General features: G+C 54.5%; 1 protein-coding gene across 6 annotated transcripts in view; it reads left to right on the forward strand.

Moving 5' to 3' along the window:
• KANSL1 (KAT8 regulatory NSL complex subunit 1) overlaps positions 1–13621 on the forward strand; it is a 90230-nt gene that overhangs the window by 49806 nt on the left and 26803 nt on the right. For all 6 annotated transcript variants that reach the window (XM_082778913.1, XM_082778912.1, XM_082778916.1 and 3 more), the window contains exon 3: positions 12378–12519. In XM_082778913.1, coding sequence (XP_082635039.1) covers positions 12378–12519 — 142 coding nt within the window. The remainder of the gene's footprint in view (positions 1–12377; positions 12520–13621) is intronic.

Here is a 13621-nt window from a genome sequence, read left to right on the forward strand (position 1 = left end):
GCTGGGGGCCTCCTCTGGCCGTGTCTGTGTTGGTTGGGGCAGAGCGCAGCCGCTACCGCGGGGTGCCAGGAGCTGCGGTCGGTGGGTGTCCCCTGCTCCTACCAGGCCTGCTGTTTCTCTTGCTGTAGAGGGACGACCTTTCTGAGCTTTGAGCCAGAAACACGTATTTTGAGTCTTGTTGCTTAGGTTGAAGGCCTGGAAATCAGGGCAAGCCCCCGAGTGAGCGGGCACGAGCTGCGGGTGCTGAGCAGATTGCCTCGTGCATCGCCCCTGGTGAAAGTGGGGGGCCTGGGGACTGCACCCCACGTGTGAATTCACCCCATGAGGCTGTTACACAGCGGGGCTGCCTCTGTTCGCTGCTCCCACGTGGCCCCAAACCTCCCGGTTTGCTGTTGGTCCCTGCCCAGCCGCCCCGTGGCTCACGGCAGCTGCTTTGGCTGGAAATCCTTCTCGGCTTCTACCTGTATTGTTCTAATGTCGCTGCCTGCTCCAAACAAACCCTTTCTAGATTGCTGCTGCTGAATTTCAAAGCCTGCTTGCTTTAATGGGCAACGAGGAAGGACCGGGAAAGCGTCTTAAAAACAGGCTGTTGGGAAAAGGGTTTGGGGCTTTTGTGCTTCAGGTACAGAGCAGAGCTTGCTTCTGTGATGCTCGGAGACGGGTTTGTGAACTCAGGCTTCACGTTCGGCTTCTGCATTTTGAGACTTGCTTGCCAAGCCCTCTCCTTTTCCTCCTGCTCATCCCGGGAGTGCAGGAGTTTCCCAGGCTGGCAGCAGAGGCCGGCATTTATTTCTAAGTCCTGTTTTGATCTCGGGCCACAACCTGCGGAGCTGAACAAAGACACCCCCCTCCCCTCAACCCATGACAAAACACCCTTTGACCTTTGGTCCTACAGCTGCATAATAAAAAGGGAAGAGCTGGAAGCGGTGTGCACTCCTACATGGGTTCCCTTCCCTCCATCACTCTCTGTTTTTTGCAAAGTGCCGTGGATGGGGGACAGGAGGAGAAGAGGAAGACCTGGTGCCGTCTGCTGGCTCTGCCAAGAGGAAAACACAAACACGTTTCGGTTGGACTGCTCCCAACAGTCATTTTTAGAAGGGTAGGGATCAGAAAATGCTTCCTTGGAAAGATAAGGATCAGAAGTTGCTTCCTTGGAAGCAGTTTGGGCAGGTGGCTGCGGCCGGTGCTGGGGCATCCTTTGTGGCCGCTGCTGGAGGAGCCGTCCCCTCGTCTTGCAAGGAGAGCTGGGGTGTGGGCGTCCAGGGAGCTCCCACATCAAGATTAGAGTTCTTCCTCGGTGCCTTATTGCAAAATAGTCGTGCTGGTGCTGCCCGACTGGAAGGCTTTGCAACCCCGAGGTGACTGCAGGCAGCGCCACGTGCTCGGATGGAGTTGTGTCTGCCCGTGCTGTTCTCACCGCGATGCGCTGGAAGGGTTGAGCATCCTGGAGATCAATTCCGTCACTTCTGCCTTGAGTAAACTCTTCTCATCAATGAAAAGCATGTCCCAGATAAGTCCTGGTTTGACAGAGCGTTGCATTAATGCTGTTCACCAACTGGAGCTCGGAGCTGCCGGCCTCGCACTGGCAATCATTTAACATAGTTTCTGTATTATGGAATATTGATTTACTGTAGAGCATAAAAATGTGCAGTACTCAGCAGAAGGGCCTCACCAATTGTTATGCTCCAGGAACACTGCTGCTCAGGAATGTGAAATAAATTTTCCCTTTTAACAATAGCTCCTGATTTGCATAGTCTCTATTCTCCTTTCCCCAGGGATTGTGCCACTAATGGTCTATCGCGAGCGCTCCCCCACTTTGACACCAAACTCCTCTATTTGCACACACACAAAGGGCTGTGCTGTTGAACAAGTGTAATAACTTTTCAAACGCTTTACTCCGGGCTGCAATTGTCTCCTCTCTGTTGTGCGCTTACTCTCATTCGGAGAATTTCAGGTGCTGAGCACCCCCTTCCTTCTCTTCGGAGTTGTAACTGTGTTAATTTATAGGAAGTTTAGCTGACAGCGGTCCGAAAAGTCAGATCCATCCTGTGCAGCTTTCATTTCTTCACCGGTTTTGTCCAGGGATGTGTTGGGGATGCTCGGCTTGTGCTCTTTGCCGGTCCATCTGCCTGCGCGTGCTGCGCTGCTGCTCCTCGGCAGCGAGCAGTTTTAGGCTGGAACTGCAATCCTTGCAGGTGGCCGAGCAGTTCAGGACCTCTTACTTCAAAGCAACCTAACCGTTCTCTTGAATTTTTGCACTTGTTGCTTGTTGTGCTCTTGATACATCAGCAAAGGTGGTAAAAGTGCTTCTGGTATCCCTTACGGTATCCTCTGCTCCAGGAGCAGGAGCTGCCGGTCCCTCCGAAAAAGCAGGTTGGGAATCTCGGAGTGAAACCCCACTCTGAGCCTGAAGGAGGAAAAACAAGGGCCAGATTTGCTTGAGGACAGAGCTTTTGTCACTCTGCTTTCTAATGGAAGAAATATAACTAAAATACGGGTCTAAAAAGGTAACGATTGTGCTTTCCTGCGCGGCCCAGACCTGCTGGGAAGCTGCTGTAAGCAAAATGAGAGCGCTGATAAAGGGCCACGCTTACCAAAACGGAGCACACGTTCCTGGAAGAAGCACGTTGGGAGCTTGCTCATCCTGTTACGTTAGGTATTTATGCATCGTGGTGCTTAGTCGGTATGACTGGGAACGGCGTATTAATTAGAGCTAAAGGGGAAAATTACCGATGAACTTCGCAGCGCGCTGCAGTCGGAGGAAACTTCTCCAGTTATTAAAAAAAGAAACCAACCCAAACTGCCACGCGTGGTCTGTTCTTACCTCCTCGTTCCTGGCTTTAGCCGCCGGGGGTAACGAACTGCCTTGCGTTTTCTGCTGCGAGGATGATCAGGCAAATTCTGGGCTGCCTGTTCTGTTCTGCTGGCCGCTGTGCCTGCGGAGCTGCCCGTGAGCGTGGGGAGAGCTACATTGGAAAAGCGCTCCAATAAATTCTCCTATAAACGTGGTATTTTCCAGCTGGCTGCTCTGCTGTGCAGCTGGAGAGGCGGTTTTTGCTGGTGAGCCCAGCCAGCTCTTCACGTCCACGCTTTTCTGGCTGCCCCCCCCGTCCCCTACCACCTTCCCCTTCTCCCCCCCTCGTCTTGCCCTGTAGCGATAAGGAGCCGAAGCAGCTTTCAGCCAGGAGCCCAAGTCCTTGCATTGGCCTAGACGAATAAACTGGGAATTTGAGGCTATTGTCACAGAACAATTGTTGCTACTAAGGGCTGAAGAGCAGCTAAAGCTTGCAGTGGATGTTTTTCAGACAGTCAGCTGAACAAATGCTTGGGGCATTACATAAATGTCAGAGCGTAAAGATCTGGGGCGCTCGGATTGGAAATATCGCCGAAGTTCAAACCCAGCCCTGGCAACCGGCGTGAGGAATTCCAGCAAAGATCTTCAAGCATTCGGGAGACTGAGACAGAGCAAAAAAAAAATCTGAACTCCGCTTCTGAGTCTAAGCAGAGCCTTCTGCTGGGCCGTGCTGTTTCCCTGCTGATCGGCGCGCTGCCAAACTGGTGCCTCGGTCGTGAACCCGACGGAAAATAAAATCATGAAGGTTGTTTTGTTGAAATCTTTTTATAGTTTACCCAATATGCTACGTCAGAGCCCTTTATGATTAGGGGCCTTACTGGGATTTTCTTAACTGAGCATTAGGGCATTATTTCTAATTTTAAGCAGGTGACAGCTTGAGGCAGCTGAAGAAGTTGAGCAAGCTGCGGGGTGATGGAGCAGAAGGAGCTTCAGAGGAACCAGAAGGAGCTTGTTGGGGTCACACCTGTGTGTGCAGTGGTTTGGGGGGTCAAGGACTTTGGGAAGATGCTCTCTGCGGTGATCTTTGGGAAGGGACGAGGTAGGGGTGCTAAGAGGAGCACCGGCACCAGGCTCCCGTGTCTGTGTTTGGGAGGTGTCCTCCTTGGGGCACCCCGTCGTGTGCTGGTCACGCTGCAGGGATGGCATGGGGGGGACAGGGCTGTTGTAATATTTCTTGCCTTGGGACCCGGTCCATTCTCTTACCCACCAGTGCCCGGCCGTGGTTTGGTTCCTGTTGGCTCGGCTGTAGGTGAGCTGGGCACGATGGAGCTGCTGTGGTGTCACCAAAATGTGTTGACACCACGCACGGACCCACCTCGGGAGCTGGCATCTGGAATCCCACAGATCCTTCTGCCAGCGTGGCTTTAGCGACCCTAAAATTAGGGCCACCACCCAAACAGAAGAGTTTATTGCATCCTTCCAGCTCTTCACACCAAGCCCTGCTGAGGGATGCGCTCTGCCCTTTGGAGGCACCCAGGCTTCAGCAAAAACCTCCGTGTGCTCCCCGCTGGGTTCGTGCTTCCCGTCGGGATTGTTCATGGGGCCAAGAGAGGGGCTCACGCAGACGTGGCAGCGATTTGGCACCACCAACCCTGCGCCCTGTCACCGTGCTGGCCTCGGATCCAGGATGCTGTGGGCTCCACGTGAGGCTGAGACGAGCAGCAGCACACGAGGTGATGTCCCCGCGATGCCAGGAGCAGCGATGTCCTTGGGCTGTGATGGCTTCAGGTGTTCACTGCGTTTCCTGCGGCACAGGTGTGCGTGAGCTGAAATGAAAATCTCACCAGCCAGCAGCATTGCTCTGACCAGGAGGTAAAAAAGTGATGATTTTCAGGTTCTTGGAGAGAAACTGAGTGCGGTGTTCGTTCCGTGTGCGTGCATCTCCATCGAATTTGCTGGCTCGTTCCCTGCCCGCTCGCTGGGATGGCTCCTACACGGTGTGCTCTTTCCTCAAAGACTTACTTTTAAGGGAAAGATAGTTCAATAGCTGCTTTTTTTGCTTCTTTTTTTGAAGCCATTTGCACTTCAGAGGTATAAAACTTGTTAAGGTAAGCGTGATACTGAGGAATGCAGACGGTTACGATGTTCGGCAAGATAAATAATCCCGTGACTTTTTATGTTAGGGAAAACTTAACTCCTGAAGAGTGGATTTGAGCGTATTTCTGCTCCACGGCTTCTAAAGCAGTTAAAATTGTCCTGAATCTCAGTAAAACCTGCTAGCAGGCAGCAGGAAGGGCTGGGAGGGTTGTCCTCCCCCCACCCGGCAGCTGCTTCACTCTGGTATTTTTAATTTCCCTCCTTTGTTCTCCCCTCTGCAGAGCTGGCAGTGGATTGAGTTTTGTGCCGTCCGAGGGTTTTCTGAGATCCGCGGGCTGCACCCTTCTGCTAGGGAGGGATCTGGGGGAGACAAAGCGCCAGGAGAGAGTGGCCTGGGGCAAGGCTTGGGCTTGCAACTCCAGCACGGGGCACCAGCTCCAGCCCGGTGCTGCCGGAGACCTCAAGCAGGGTGTTGAAATCCAGATTCTGCTGTGCTTGTCCCGCTGTAACTCCTATGCAGGAGTTCAGGCATCCTTTAATGCATGGCCTGGGCCAGTTTTTGTTTTTTTTTTTCCCTCCTCTTTTTCATAGAACCGGACCAGAGATGCCAAACCAAACCTTTCATATCCTGCCCGGAGTGCTGGTTGCCCTGCAGACCAAGCCTCGCATGCTGCGGCCGCTGGGGCGCTTCGCATGGTTCCTCGGCACCAGAAAGCGGGGCGCTGGGAGCGGCTGTGCTCAAATGCAAATAATGCACGGCCCCGGGATGCTGGCGGCCGCCCAGGGCTGCCCTCTCCCTGGGGGAGCAGCCTGGTATCCCTGCGCAAAATGCCGTAGGATTTGCACTCGCCAACGTCCTCCGAGCAGCGGGGTTTTTTTCGGGGAGGACTGGTGGAATTTTATAACTCTTTGCTCCCAGCCTCTCGGGTTTTTCAGAGTCCAGGGCTGAATGAAGCGGGCCGAGGGTTGAGCTGGATTTAGCTGTGAACAGAGGAGCCCTTCACAAGCCCGCTGTCCGCGGGGTGGGGGCGGGCGCTGGGCTGAACAAATGGGGCGCTTTGGCTCCTTCGAGGGCAGAGACGTTGGGGTGGGCTCAGGAGGTTGTTGGGATTGCCGGGGGGGGTTTCTCTTCCTCCCCTTATCCCTTGCTCCACCCGTAGACCTCATTTCGTGTCAGTCTAGGAAGGTGTAAAAGCCTGGTGGTCTGTTAGGGGGATGGAGTGGACGTGGGGAGTATATGGGGATGGGAACAAGCTGGAAAACAGCTCCTGAGTTGGGTGTGAATCTCTTCCCTTCAGTGAGGCACAAATAAAGAGCAGCAGAGCACGTGAAGAAGTTGTTTACAGTGCTTGGAGGACGGTGCTTGGATGGCTGCTGGCTGCAACGTCTGTGAGCAGAGCGCTGGCCTTTTTGCCTGGCCTTGTCCTGTCGTTTGATGCCAGTAACGGTGTCCGCAGCACAGAGCCCTACCACAAATGTCCCCATATTTTACTTCCAGTCAGTACTGGCAGCTGAGCCTCTCAAAAAAAGGAAAAAAAAGCGGATGATAAAATACTGTTCTTAACCAGATTGCGATGCTGTGAAGCAAGGAGCTGATGGAACCACGAGGTTTCTGGAGCTGACGTTGCACCAGGACGGACACGAGGCCGAGTCCTGCCCCGGGGCTGCTGCCTCGTGGCAGGTAACGCAGGGAAAGCACGCGGGATTAACGTGGATAATTTGCCCTTTAACAGAGCTGACAGCTGAGTGTCTTCAGCTGCCATAGCTGAAGCTGTTTTTTGTGGTCTGCTGGCAGGGTTTGGCCTCGCCGACGAGCCCAGGTGGAAATAGGAGCGTGGTCCTGGTGCGTGCCCTGCCTCCGTGCCGTCGTCGTGGCTGGCAGCAGGGCCCGGCCTCGGTTAGGAGCAGGGAATTGCATCAGCTGCCGGTGCTCGGGGAGGCACCGAGAGCTCCTTGGAGCATTTTGGCAGCGGGATGTGGGCAAGGGCAGTGCCAGGGCACCTTCAGGGCAGGCAGAGCGGGGCCCCCAGCGTGGGTCTGGCAAATGTCTCACAAAGGTCTCGATTCCTGGCACCGAGGCCTCATCGGTGGGCAGATATTGCACCGTCTCAGTCAGGAAATGCTCGTCCTATGAGCATTTGTGAAAGCAGCTCACACCTCTGCCACTGTGTGCTAGGAAAAGGAGGAGGAGGAAGAGGAGGAGGAAGAGGCTGCGCCGGTGTGGGGAGAAGGCCTCGGACTCCGGGGCTCTGCCCTCGGCCTCATCTTGGGCGATTTTTTTCCACCAAAAGCTGCGTGGGAAGGGGGAGAGCAAATACAGCGTGGCCTCCACTTTGGGAACAACTGCAGCTCGGGACAGAAAACCACTGGGGGGTTGCCAGGGGAAGTGGAGGAGGGGAGCAGCCGCACGGGGAGCTGCAGGGGGGGCCGGCACGGCACGGCACGGCACGGCATGGCACAACCTGACCCAACCCACCACATGCCCACGGCACAGGCCTGGTGCCTGCTGGCAGAAAGCTCTCCCCAGTCTGCCCTCAGTCCCACCAGGGCTGGTTCACCCCCCCCGGGCTGTGTAAAGGGTTTTTCAGCGTTTCCACAGGTCCCATTTCTCTCTCCTGGTGGTGTCTTCTTGCTTCCATCGTTACCTGTTGCTCCTCACAATGCCCTGGGATGATCTAGGCTCGAGGTGAAGGAAACTTTTCCATCCCAAATCCTTTCACTTCATTTTTTTGTGTCATTACCAGGACGGTTTAGCAGCAGCTGGCGGCTCTGCTCAGGTCACTTCGCAGCCGGGCCTTTCGCAGGGCATCTCCTGGTGAAGAAAATTCTGCTCATCCCCAATTCCTGAGCTTTGCAGGGCTTTTTCCCTACGCTCCAGTGGCATTTGGCAGTGTGGGTCCGTCCAAAGGAGAGCCGGACTGGTGGACGGCTGGGGGCTGGGAGCAGCACAGCTTCTCCTGGGTCTAGGAGGAGCCGAGCAAACACGGTTCAATAGACCTGTGGGGAACCAGGGAGCTCTCACGGGGCTTTAATTTCCTCTTAGGCAGTGGGCAAAGCCTCCTGCTTGGGGAAAGAGGGCATGGGTGTGCCTTCTGTCGGGGAGATCCCTGTGCCAATTCACCCAGAACTGCCTCGTGCACGGCTGCGGCTCGGTTTGTGTGGCTTCACTTGGTTTTAGCCCTACAGAGGCTGCGCTCCGCGGCGCTTATCTCCACGGGGCTCGTCCGGCTCTTACGGCACCGCAGCTGCTGAGACAACTGAACCTAGCACAGGTCGTACCGACGGCAGCGCCTTGACCTAGGTGTGGGCTGTGTTTGTTGGCAGGGCTGTATTTATCCTGCCTGTTTTATAACCAAACAGAGCAGGGCGCACGCCCCGGGCTGAAATGCCCAAAACCCCGTGCAGCAGCGAGCGGGGCTGGCCGTGAGCACCGTGGTCTGCGTCTGGGGACCCTAATCCAGGGCAGCAGCACCTGCCCCAGGGGTGTTGGGGGGGTGTTTGCTTTCGGGAGCTTTTCTTTTGCTGTTCAGGACACTGAATCGAACCCACAGCTACCTGTCGTGTGCCTGGGGAAGAACTGGAGCCTGTCCCAAGGACTTGCGCTGATGTAACACGGGATTTTTTTTCCCCCTGCCTTTCTTCAGTCATGTTTAACTGCTGTGTTGTTTTTTTTTGATGAAATGTTTGCCTCCCTCCATCTCTCAGCTGCTCCCCGTGCTTTAATCAGAGCAACCTGAGGACTCGGCACGTTGATGAAGTTGCTTCCTGCAGCTTTCCAACATGTTTCTGCAGGGAAGGCAGAGGCTGTGCCCATCCCTGCACATCCACCAGCACGGTGCCAGCCAGGAGGGGGCTGCTGCCACCTCGTCAAGGCTTTAACTCGATATTACCCCAGGACTGGAGGCCTTTTTCCATGGGTGAAGGCCCCCAGCCTCCCATGGACACGGCGTTGCATTGCTGAGCATTTCTCTAGCTTGGCTCTGCTGCTCTTCCTCCTCCTCCACCGCTCTTCCTCATCCTCTGCCATTCTTCCTCCTCCTCCTCTGCTCCTCCTCCTCCACCACTTCTCCTCCTCCTCCTCTGTTTTTCCTCCTCCTCCACCTCTTCCTGCACCACCCGGGCCCGTGTCAGCTCCCGGCTGCCAGCTCGGTGCGCGATTTACCGGCGGCGCCATCTGCTCGGGCTCACCGCGCGCTGTCCTTGTCGCTCAAGCTGAGTGCCACGCCAGCTGCGTGCGCGCCGCCCGACGCCTGCAGCCCCGCACACGTCACCGCCTCCACCAGGGGATCGAGCCTACCTGGGAGTGCATTTATTTTTAAAGAGTCGAGCCCCTAAATCAGTTTTCTGTCCTGTGGCCGTGTCCTGAGCTGGAGAGGCTGCACGGCTGTCCTGTGTTGTCCTCCACAGCCTGCTTTGTGTGTGCTCTTGCCCAAAGCGGTGCCCGTGCAGCAGCACGAGGAGGAGTTTGTCCTGGAGGATGGATGCAGGAGCTGCTCACGGCGCTGCCCGTGCCACCTTCACCGGCACCGTCTGCCCGTGGGACGAGCCACGCGGCACGGTCACAGCCATCTGCCTCTCCCCACCCTTCATTTCCAGCTTCAATCAGCCCCGTTTTGGGGCAGGTGGAGCGAACCGGTCTACGAATCATCATTTCCAAGCCCCCGATGTTTAGAAAGAAAGGAAGTGGGTCCCTGCCCCCAGCAGCTGGGTGTCCGCCTGAGGTTGGGGGTGCCCGTGACTTCTTCCAGCTCTCTGTTTTGTGCTCGGTTGCCACTTTCTAGTGAAAATACTGCTTTGCAAGGTGGTCGTGTAGAGATTAAAACTAAAGAAGCTCCGCACCGAGTGTCCAAAAGCTGATCTACGGGAGGAAAAGCTCTACACTGCAGCAGAGGGGGGGAATGGAGCCGGCTCTGAAAAGCCTCGGCTCTAAATATAGAGGGAGCGCGCTGCGCCCGGCGCTGTTTTGGAAAGTGTGGCTGAGCCATCGCTGCCTGTCCTCCCCTCCTCCCCCTGTGCTGCGGGGGGGCAGAGGATGAAGCAGACGTTCCCGCGTTTCGCTTTCTCGGTTTATTTTGGGTTTAAATCCAGTGGGTTTTTCCGGGGCAGGATGTGCCCTGATTTTAAGGTGAAACAAGGAATGGCTGTGCCGCCGCTCACACCGCCGTGCTGCCTCAGAATCGAAATGGGCGTTGGGTGTTTTTTTTTACCCTTAATCTTGATTTCTGTGTAATGGAAATAAGAGTGAGGCTTCACGGGGCAGGACAACGTTGTTCCAGCAGGCACGGGGGCTTTGGAGCATTGTACAGGTGCTTTATGGCCTTGCAGAGGAAAGCCAGGGGAGGAAGCAGTTCCGAGGTGCTCTCAGCAGCTTTCGACCTTTCTTCTACCTGATTTTTTTAAAAACATTCCCAAGGTGGATCCCCAGCAAACCAGCACAGTCCTGCAGAGATCTGGCTTAGAATCCCAAACTCTGGGGATGTTCCCAAAGTCGGGATTACCTGCAGATGCTGAGGGTGCCTTTTGTAAAAAAAAAAAGCGCTCTTCTCCACTGAAACTGTCCTCTGCTTCTGAAATGAGAGTGTGGTAGAACTTCACTGAAACATCGCTGGTGGAGAAGTAACGTGCTCTGGAAAGCCTTGTGGGAAACGATGCTCCAAAAATGCCATCGGTCTTGTGGGTGACGGAGTCGGAGCAGCGCTGCCTTCCCAGAGATGCTCAGAGAAAGCTCCCGGCAGGAGGAGGGAGAAGGTCTGGTGCCCGGCCACTCCTTTCCTGCGGTGTTATCCCTCGTGGAACAGAATAAAGCCTGGCTGGGATGGAGATCTGGATTCGAGCTCCGTGATGGGGTGATGCCAGCAACTACTGAGCCCCCCGCATGCTCCACCAGCCCGGCACGAGCATGCAGAACGCGTCTCGCTCTGAATTTGTGGGTTTCGCTTGCAGGTCGAAGGAGCCAACTCCTTAGTTTCAGGGTATTTTGCTTAGCTGATGTGAAACCCGTAGTCACCCCGGTGCTTTTCTTAGGGCCACGTTTGGCAGCAGGAGGCCTGAACGAGGGCAGATGCGTCAGAGGTGCAGATTTTTCTAAGAACTTGCTTATTGCTGTGGCGCGCAGTCTCTGCAGTGCTTCGGTAATAAATCTCATGTACCACGTATTGCTTTCGCTCTCGTGGCTGGTTTCAGCTTCCAGCCGGGTCAATCTCAGCAGCAGGGGACTTGGGGTAGTTGGGGAAGAAAAACCTGGACCTCGCTGGGGCTCCTCTGCCTGGCGGGAGGGCGGTGGGGTGGCTGTGCTCCAGCCTAAACAAGGTGCTCGGTGCCAAAAATGCTGTAGGAGGAAGGGATGGGGGAAAGAGGGAATTATTTTGTCACTAATTCCTTATTCTCAGACATCCAGATGTGGCAAAGGCGTTGTGCAGCGACACTGGATTCGTGCGTGCGCTTCTGTGTGCCTTGTTTCTGCATCATGTTGTGCTTTTCTTTCTTTCTGGGTAGTTTCAGTATTTACCCACCGGAATCAGGATCCTTGTGATCCATTCCCATGGTGTTACAGCTTCTAACGTAGGAGAGCGGAGCCGTGGATTTGTGTGTCCCTTACCTCTTTGTGTTTATTCCTGCCTGGAGCTCGGTGGCAGGGAGCAGGGCGTTTTTGTAGCAGTTGGCTCTAAAATGCGACGCTGTTGTCCACGTGCTAGCAAAAGCGTATTTATGCTCCTGCTGAACTGTATTTTGTGGTCGCAGCAGAGATAAAGAAGGTGGGAAATCAGCCAAGGGTTGCAAAGCATGTGGGTTCCCCCATGCAGCCGTGAGATCGGGGGGTGCAGCTCGTTTGGTAATTTCTGCTCTTTTTTCCTGGCTTTCTTTGCTCGGTCGAGACATCAGAGGCAGAAATCGAGTTTGCCGTTGCCCCCTTTCCTTTGCAACACCTCCGTGCAGGGCAGCAGCTTGTGCAGGGCGCTGTCAGCTCTGCTGCTCGCCTCCGAACAGTAGATGCTCTCTGAAAACCCAACGATGATGCGTTGTGAGAGTGGCCACAGCGCCTTAATTGTGGGCGTGTGGTTTGTGCTGGTGTTCGAGCCTATTCTGTGAAGGATGCCAGAGGTGCTTTGAAAAGGGGATAAGCTGAGGGAGGGCGGGCAGGTGGGTGTTATTTCTTCGAGACTCGGCGAAGTGGCTCCGGCTGATGCGGCCAGGTAGGACTGGAGCTGCTGGTTCAGCTAAGCGTGGAGTAAAACCTTGACGCTTGCATAGGCAGAACTTCAATCACTGGGTACCAAAAGTTGGTTTAATATCGCTCTGCGGAGGCATGGCTTTTCCAGCACGCCTGCAGTTGGGCCGATAATTATTGGTGGTGGCTAGATGGTATCAGTCGTGCCATTCAGCTTGGAGCTTTTGATCTGGCTGTCAGTTCTGCCGGGTTTTCCGTGGGCTGTGTAATTAAAATCTCACTCAAAATCATCCCCCCTTCCCCTGTCTGTTTTTGCAGGAGACGAAGGGCAGAGTGGAGATGGGCAGCAGACCGTGCAGCCATCGTCAGTCGCTGGAATTGGCTCCAAGCCCACGTCTCGGACCTGGAATACCGAATCCGGCAGCAAACGGATATTTACAAGCAGATTAGAGCCAACAAGGTGAGGACTGTTTGGCTACGTGGGGTTTTTGCCCTGCCTCCTAATGGCTCTCTCCCTTCCGCTGCAGCGGGGAGTGTGTGTGCAGAGCGTGATGCAGTTTTTCCCCCCTGCATCTCAGAAAGCACATTGCACGGCGCTGACTAATGGTGATGCAATTTGGCATGGGCTGAGTGCAATTCTTTTCCCTGCTTCAATACGGTAACGAGAAGAGAGCAATCCCTCACCTAGAAGCCAGTCTTTGGGTGCCAAACAAAACTACTGCTTTTGCACGCGTGTTGCACTCGCCCACCACTCCAGGCTTGTTTTTTTATTTGATTTGTTTAACCTTTCTTTCTCTTTGGGAGTATCTGAAGTCGGGGATAAGGAACAGCTCGACCAGAGGCTTGCTGGGGAAGGGAGGGGACTCTGGAGGAAGTTAGCTTCAGATGCTATCACAGAGCACAGGCTTAAAATTGAGTCAAAAAAAAAAAAAAGAAAAAACTGTAGGTGCTGACCTTTCTTTGTGGAAGGAATTTATTTTTTTTCAGACTTGCTCTCAGATGGCAGGAGAACGGGGGAGAGCGGAGAAGGATGAGGAAGGAATCGTTATCGAGACTTGTCCAGGCGTGCACGTCTAAATGTCAGGCCTTGCAGGGAGGAATGTCTGGAGTTTGTGCAAGAAGGATCTTGGGATTGCATCAACTTAGAAATCCTCAGGAATTCAGTGTCCAGTGAACTCTTTTTCCCAAGATTTACAGTGGAATGGGGATGGCCGGGAGGGAGACTTCCAGAGGGGTAGAGAGGCACGGGCAGGAGAGGAAGACTGTGGTCTTTTATGCAGCTATGCAGAAGAACAGGCTGATGGGGTGAGGGAGGGCTGGAAATGAGTAGGTGGAGGAGCCCGGCTGGCTGAAAGGGAATAAATACATCAGGGAGAGGAGAGGAACCCTTATCCCTTCTGCCTTAATAAAGCAGATCTTGCAAGGTGGTTTTGAAGTATCAAATAGAAAATGGCTAAACATTTATGAGCTAATAAAGGAAGGAGATGGGGAAGCTCATCTCATGAAGTAGAAGATGCGGTGTTTTCCCCAGGTTCTGACAACTTGTCAGACTCGTGAAGTGG

The sequence above is a fragment of the Aythya marila genome, assembly GCF_965140915.1.
Source record: "Aythya marila genome assembly, chromosome: 25".
NCBI lineage: Eukaryota > Metazoa > Chordata > Aves > Anseriformes > Anatidae > Aythya > Aythya marila.